Source organism: Chiloscyllium plagiosum, chromosome 7 (assembly GCF_004010195.1).
Source record: "Chiloscyllium plagiosum isolate BGI_BamShark_2017 chromosome 7, ASM401019v2, whole genome shotgun sequence".
In the NCBI taxonomy this organism is placed as follows: Eukaryota; Metazoa; Chordata; class Chondrichthyes; order Orectolobiformes; family Hemiscylliidae; genus Chiloscyllium; species Chiloscyllium plagiosum.
In genome coordinates, this window is record NC_057716.1 from 51,052,934 (window position 1) to 51,061,046 (window position 8,113).

The 8,113-nt window shown below is 41.4% G+C and overlaps 1 protein-coding gene across 4 annotated transcripts in view; it reads left to right on the forward strand.

Moving 5' to 3' along the window:
* Positions 1 to 7,262: 7,262 nt before the first annotated feature.
* The window catches only part of erich2 (glutamate-rich 2), a 251,326-nt gene continuing 250,475 nt past the window's right edge, over positions 7,263 to 8,113 (forward strand). For 2 of the 4 annotated variants that reach the window (XM_043693704.1, XM_043693705.1), the window contains exons 1-2: positions 7,264 to 7,465; positions 7,545 to 7,581. In XM_043693704.1, the coding sequence (XP_043549639.1) occupies positions 7,548 to 7,581 (34 nt within the window). In that variant the 5' untranslated portion in view covers positions 7,264 to 7,465; positions 7,545 to 7,547. Of the gene's footprint in view, positions 7,466 to 7,544; positions 7,582 to 8,113 lie in introns of all 4 variants that reach the window. The other 2 variants (XM_043693703.1, XM_043693706.1) reach the window with 2 other exon arrangements.

Consider the following 8,113-nt stretch of genomic DNA (forward strand, 5'->3'; position numbering starts at 1 on the left):
TTTCCAAAGCAAGCACATCTTTCCTTAGGTACAGGGCCAAAAGCTGCTCAAAATACTCCAAATGTGGTCTGACCAGAGCCATATAAGGCTTAGCAGCTCATGTGCACATTTGTATTCTAGTCCCCATGAAATGAATGCAAACATTACATTTGCCTTCCGAACTGCCAACCAAACCTTAAGAGAATCTTGAACCAGGACTCCTAAAACTCTTTGAATGACAGACTTAAAGCCTTTCCCCATTTAAGGAGTGCATAACCTCACACTTTCCTACATTGTATTCTATTTACTACTTCTCTGCCCATTCTCCTACCCTGTCAAGGTCCTCTGCAGCCTCAACACTGTCTGTCCTTCCACCTATCTTTGTGTCATCTGCAAAATCAGCAGTAATGCTCTCAATTCCTTCATCCAGATTGTTAATGTATAATGTGAATAGTGTTGGTGAATTCTGTGGAACTCCACTAGTCACTGGCTGCCAACTGAAAAAGACTACCTTTCCTCCATTATCTGCCTTCTGAGAGTCAGACAATCATACATCCATGCTAGGACCTTGCCTTTAAAACCAAGGGCTCTTATTTAGCAGTCTCTTGTGCAACACTTTGTCAAAGGCCTTCTGGAAATCCAAATAGATGATGCCCACTAGCTTGCCTTTGTCTAATTTGCTCATTACCTTCTCAAAAAATTCTAATAGATCTGTCATTGTCTTAACAGACTATAGGGCTACTCTCCTTTAGAGAAATAGAGGGAGAGGTGAGTCATGGCAATTTAACCTGAGGGTCATCACACCTCAGGCAAAGGGAGAGGTTGAGAAGGGAAAAAAGTAGCAGACTACGTGGTGTCCACCAATACTCTCAAGGACTTTAGAGAGAGCTAAACATTATGGGGGATATAAGGAGCTGGAGAATCGATGTTTCGGGCATAAGCCCTTGGATGCTGCCTGACCCGCTGTGCTTTTCCAGTGCCACACTTTTCAACTCTGATCTCCAGCATCTGCAATCCTCACTTTCTATCTTGTGGGATACATTGCTTTATCTCCCACTCCAACTCCATTTTGATTTAATTTCTTCCTGCTCTCCCTGCATCTCCCCCTCACCTTTGATGGTTTGCTCTGCCCATAATGGACTTTACTTTTAAATACTCAATTGGATACACAAGAGTTTTTACATCAGGCTAATAGAACAGCATTCAGAATATAGTATTACAGCTCCAGAGAAGGTGCAAAGAAAGAACAGCTATAATATAAGAAAGATCCATTCAGGAGAATGATAACAGTGGGGAAGAAGCTGGTCTTAAATCTGTTGACTAGGAGAACAGTCAGATACTGGAGCTCAGAGTCAAGAGTGTAGTGCTGGAAAAGCACAGCCGGTCAGGCAGCATTCGAGGAGCAGGAGAATCGACATTTTGGGCATAAGCTCTTTATCGAAATGTCGGAAGCTGCCTGATCTGCTGTGCTTTTCCAGCACTATGATCTCGACTTAAATCTGTTGTCATTTGGTTAGTAGATTAAAACATGAATAATATATGCTCTCACTGTGCATATGTTCTTAATACTTATATTTGTATGGTATTTATAAAGTCATAGAGATATACAGTACTGGTACAGGACCACTGCTGGTAACAGACCTCCAGACAGAAAAGCAACCCCTCCACCACCACCCTCTGTCTCCTGCCATTTAGCCAATTATGTATCTAAATGACAAGGTCATCGTGAATATTTATTTCACTGCTTCCTCTAGCCTCCATTTCTTTTTCCATAGTAAAAACTGACATGAAATATTCATTTAGGTGTCTCTTCCATCTCCTGAGGTTCAATCCAAAGATCCTTGATCTTTAAGGTTCCTATGCTCTGTCTAGTTACCCTCACTCTTATCTGCTAAAATGACGTATAATAAAATGATAGAAATGCCTATAATGCTTTATGAAATGGGAACTTTTAATCATAGTCATCTCAACTAATCAGAATAACCTCTGCAGGCCAGTCAAAGAAAGCAAACCAAGCCAATACAAGCAACTCCAACAAGTCATGTTGTAGGAAAATACAGTTAGGTGCCATTGGTTGGGGTTGGGGTTGGAGTCTGTTGCATCTTGTGAAGGAAAAATAAATAATTGAATAAATTTGTAAGTGATTCTATGATTTAATGATTCTATGAAAAGAAGAAAATGGGGAAACTTCAACATTTTCCATAGAAAGTTCTTCTGGAAAGCTGACTAACTGCACCAGTCTTCTTTGTAAGAAATTTATTTCAGTTAGCCGTACTCATAAAACTTATACCCAGCTGAATATTAGCTCTCATATTTATACAACCAGCCCAAACCCAGGTAGTTCTTCATTAATATATCCATTAACTGTTCCTTCATTCCATTGTGCTTTCATTAAGCATTTTTTCAGACCATAGAAGATAACAAGATTGCCCTGTTTTTGTTTTAGATAAATCAATCTATAATAATAAAAACAATCAAATTAGCTGGAATAACAACACATTTGCACATTAAAGTTCCATGCATGCTTTTCTCAGTATGTCCAACTGATCCTTGGAATCTGCTGCAATTTTTTTGAAAAACAATCAAAAATAGCTGATTGCTGCGATCCACCCATTTCAATTTGGTGATCTCTCAATTCAGCGCCACCTGTTTCAAAATTACATGTTGATTCCCAGTAATGTTGTACTCACACGTTTCATCGAGTGTACTTTATCCCACATTAACTTACTTTCAATATAGTACTCAACGGGTATTCCTGCTGATTCCCGTTTTAGAAATTCAACACACAATGTTCCACTTAGTTTTTAATTTTTTTGCCAACTAATACCATTAACTTGGGATTTTTTAGAGCCGTACTCATCTCTAAGACTCCAAGTCTGGCATCTGTCTTTATTTGGTTGCCCAGTCAATTCAGCTATCCGATTTGACTTTGCAATTCTTCTATTCCAGTTTTGGAAAAATCCTGCATCTTTTTGTGAGGTCCTCTTTAACTAATAGCAATGTGGATAATATATTACAAAGAAGATTGCTGATGCAAATTTACTCTTAATCCATTCTACTCGATTTCCATTCCAATGTATTTAAAAGACCCCGCTGTCTGTCTTCTGATTTTGAATTCTGCTTTAAGGCCATTTATAACAATGCTCTCAAAGCCACTCCTCCCACACCACAAAAATAATCAATTCCACGCATCAAAGAAATGTCTGGAAATTATCCCTTAAGATGCAAGTAAAATATTGCAGGGTTTGCTCTTAACTGAAGACTATACAATTTTTAAAAATTAGACATTGCTGAGAAGTTCCAAACTCCAGAAGCATCCTTAGGTCATAGATACACATATATTGAATATCCAGAGTGTCCGTATGCATTTGGTGCATCATTTGGAGGGCAAAGAAATATTTCCCTCTGAAGCTGATCTCCCTGCAAAAAAGAAGTTTTAATACCAATTGATTTACATTTCCAAGCATTTGTTGCTTTCAATCTCAGTAACATCAAACTCAGGAACTGTGAGATATCATTTCATTTTATCCTTTGAGTTTGGACCTTGGTTAACATGGTTCATTTTCTTTTTATCTTAAACTCACGTCTGCAAGCTGTGGTATTTTGTTTGCCATGTGTTTGTATTTGTTTAGGATTAAGGAGATATAATTCAGTTCAGTTTTTTTTTTAAAAGTAGTTTTGGATTATGATGTGTCTTGTTTAAAAAGTATATTTTGCTTGTAATAAATGAGTTACTTTCCGTTATAAAAGAAATTGAGAAACAAACTTGTAAGGAGATCTCAGCTATCTGTAAGAATAATAGGGTGGTTATGGTAGGGGATTTTAACTTTCCAAACATCGACTGGGACTGCCATAGTGTTAAAGGTTTAGATGGAGAGTAATTTGTTAAGTGTGTACAAGAAAAGTTTCTGATTCAGTATGTGGATGTACCTACTAGAGAAGGTGCAAAACTTGACCTACTCTTGAGAAATAAGGCAGGGCAGGTGACTGAGGAATCTGTGGGGGAGCACTTTGGGGCCAGCGACCATAATTCTATTAGATTTAAAATAGTGATGGAAAAGGATAGACCAGATCTAAAAGTTGAAGTTCTAAATTGGAGAAAGGCCAATTTTGACGATATCAGGCAAGAACTTTCGAAAGCTGATTGGGGCAGATGTTCGCAGGTAAAGTGACGGCTGGAAAATGGGAAGTCTTCAGAAATGAGATAACGAGAGTCCGGAGGAAGTATATTCTTGCCAGGGTGAAAGGAAAGTCTGGTAGGAATAGGGAATGCTGGATGACTAAAGAAATTGAGGGTTTGGTTAAGAAAAAGAAGGAAGCATATGTCAGGTATAGACAGGATAGATCGAGTGAATCCTTAGAAGAGTAGAAAGGAAGTAGGAGTATACTTAAGAGGGAAATCAGGAAGGCAAAAAGGGGACATAAGGTAGCTTTGGCAAATAGAATTAAGGAGAATCCAAAGGGTTTTTACAAATATATTAAGGACAAAAGGGTAACTAAGGAAAGAATAGGGCCCCTCAAAGATCAGCAATGCGGCCTTTGTGTGAAGCCACAGAAAATGGGGGAGATACTAAATGAGTATTTTGGATCAGTATTTACTATGGAAAAGGATATGGAAGATATAGACTGTAGGAAAATTGATGGTGACATCTTGCAAAATGTCCAGATTACAGAGGAGGAAATGCTGGATGTCTTGAAACGCATAAAGGTGGATAAATCCCCAGCACCTGATCAGGTGTACCTGAGAACTCTGTGGGAAGCTAGAGAAGTGATTGCTGGGCCTCTTGCTGAGATATTTGTATCATCGATAGTCACAGATGAGGTGCCGGAAGACTGTAGGTTGTCAAACGTGGAGCCACTGTTTAAGAAGGGTGGTAAGGACAAGCCAGGGAACCATACATAGACCAGTGAGCCTGACATCAGAGGTGGGCAAGTTGTTGGAGGGAATCCTGAGGGACAGGATGCATGTGTATTTGGAAAGGCAAGGACTGATTAGGGATAGTCAACATGGCTTTGTGCATGGGAAATCATGTCTCACAAACTTGATTGAGTTTTTTGAGGAAGCAGCAAAGAGGAATGATGAGGGCAGAACGATAGGTGTGATCTATATGGACTTCAGAAAGGCGTTCGACAAGGTTCCCCATGGGAGACTGATTAGCAAGTTTAGATCTCATGGAATACAGGGAGAACTAGCCATTTGGATACAGAACTGGCTCAGAGGTAGAAGACAGGGTGGTGGTGGAGAGTTCTTTTTCAGGCTGGAGGCCTGTGACCAGTGCAGTGCCACAAGGATCGGTGCTGAGTCCTCTACTTTTTGTCATTTACATAATAATTTGGATGCGAGCATAAGAGGTACAGTTAGTAAATTTGCAGATGACACCAAAATTGGAGGTGTAGTGGACAGCGAAAATGGTTACCTTAGATTACAACAGGATCTGGACCAGATGGGCCACTGGGCTGAGAAGTGGCAGATGGAGTTTAATTCAGATAAATGCGAGGTGCTGCATTTTGGGAAAGCAAATCTTAGTATGACTTATACATTTAATGGTAAGGTCCAAGGGAGTGTTGCTGAACAAAGAGATCTTAGAGTGCAGGGTCGTAGCTCCTTAAAAGTGGAGTCGCAGGTAGATGGGATAGTGCAGAAGGCGTTTGGTGTGCTTTCTTTTATTGGTCAGAGTATTGAGTACAGGAGTTGGGAGGTCATGTTGCGGCTGTACAGGACATTGGTTAGGCCACTGTTGGAATATTGCATGCAATCCTGGTCTCCTTCCTATCGGAATGATATTGTGAAACTTGAAAGGGTTCAGAAAAGATTTACAAGGATGATGCCAGGGTTGGAGAATTTGAGCTATAAGGAGAAGCTGAACAGGCTGGGGCTGTTTTCCCTGGAGCGTCAGAGGCTGAGGGGTGACAATATAGAGGTTTATAAAATTATGAGGGGCATGGATAGGATAAATAGGCAAAGTCTTTTCCCTGGGGTCGGTGAGTCCAGAACTAGAGGGCATAGGTTTAGGTTGTGAGGGGAAAGATATAAAGGAGACCTAAGGGGCAACTTTTTCACATAGAGGTTGGTACGTGTATGGATTGAGCTGCCAGAGGAAGTGGTGGAGGCTGGTACAATTCCAACATTTAAAAGGCATTTGGATGGGTATATGAATAGGAAGGGTTTGGAGGGATATGGGCCGGGTGCTGGCAGGTGGGACTAGAGTGGGTTGGGATATCTGGTCGGCATGGACGGGTTGGACCGTAGTTCTTTGAAGTAGAAATAGAAAAGTGAGAGCAAGCTAGGAGGATCAATTTTGAGAGGAGACAATAAAAGTTATACTTGAGACTAGGGCCATGAACAGTGAAGATCGATAAGTGATTCAATAGATCAACAGCTGCAGAAGTGCCAAAAGGCCAATGGTTGGGCAACTGGGAAACTGAAAGTGGAATGGTAGGTAATTTGCAGTAATGATTTACCAGGATTGGCAGAAAAAAGTAGGAAGTAGAAGGGTGAAGATGCAAAGAAGTGGTTAAGATAATCTCATCAGTGACTGAGATAAAGCAAACTGTTGCGCCACCTGAGAATCCATTGCAATCCTTCCCTCAAACTCTCCAATAAGCAACTCCTCATCCTTGGGTAATTGCAATCTCTAATTCACTCATTTGCCCTTTTTCTGCTGTTGTAATGTTACCTCATGCACAGAACAACCCCCCCCCCCCCTTTGGATTCACTTACCTATATACATGAAAACAAAGTGCTGATGCTGAAGATCTGAAAGAAAAACAGAATTTGCTGGAGAAACTCAGGAGGTCTGGCAGCATCAGCGGAGAGAAATCACAATTATTGATTCCAGTCCAATGTCCCTCCTTCAGTTTCGCCGGCAATTTCTGTTTTTGTTTATATTCATGGCCAATTACATGTATCTTTTACATGCACGAGATCTGTTGTGTGCATGTTGTAGAGGGCCTCTGCAGACAAATTGAGCAAATGATGTTTATTTGTAAATGTAAATGATATAAATACACATACAAATCTACAAATAACTTGAGGAATGATTGATATGTGTTAGCCTGGTGGCACTACAGAGTTTTGTACACATTGTGAATGTGATTATTTGAATAGTGCAGCAGGATAGAGAAGGCCTAACGCATATGCTTGCATGTTGTACGCTGTCGTGCAAAACAGAAAATGAATCGGTGCAGCCGTCGATGGAAAGTAATGTGCAGCATTGCAGCGGTAGCCCAGGCTTTCCTCTCGCACGCACTGGAACCTGGCCCGCAGCGGTTGCCCCGGAGACGACGCCGCGGTTACCAAGGAGAGGGGTTTTGTGTGTATTCCGGGAGCCTGAGCTGGGGTGAAACCGGGCGCCTGCGATTTGAAACAGGGATCCATTGAAATGGTTTCCTGAGAAGTGAGGATCGCCCGCGGTCTCTGCCGATATTCCCGGTTTCCGCGGGGCCGTCGCCTCATACTTTGGTTCATAGTGAAGGAGATGAACAGGTGAGTATGTGGCTGGAGAAACGGTTGGTGTTGTTCAGCCTCATTGTCCCGGCGCTGACCTTTTCACTCATTCTTTCAGGTCATGGGACATGGCGCAGAGGTCAACTTTGTCCAGGGTGAGTGCATGATCCTTTACTATAATCACTTGGGGTGCGATAGGGAGGAGTGTCCCTGCTTAGAGGAACACCAGCGTTTCGGTGTTAATTTCTTCAATAAAAGTACTTGACATAAAATTAATAAAGGTACACCGCACAAGTTCAAAATTGACATTGCATGATGTGCAATTTTCCTTCAATAGAGTACTGGCAATCTGCAACCTTGCTAAACGTAACAATTACATATTTAAACCATGTAATTCATTTCAAATATATAGCCCAAGGGGTTTTAGGGTGCCGTTTTAATATCGAAAGGCTGGACTCCACCTGATTTCAGGCCCAAATGACACCAGATCACCTGGAGGAGATGGACTGGCAACATTCTCCCTACAGTACGCCAGTGCCTCACCTGGTATATCAGACATTAACTGATAACATTCTGGATTAGTGGTGCTGGAAGAGTACAGCAGTTCAGGCAGCATCCGAGGAGCAGTAAAATCGACGTTTCAGGCAAAAGCCCTTCATCAGGAATAAAGGCAGAGAGCCTGAAGGG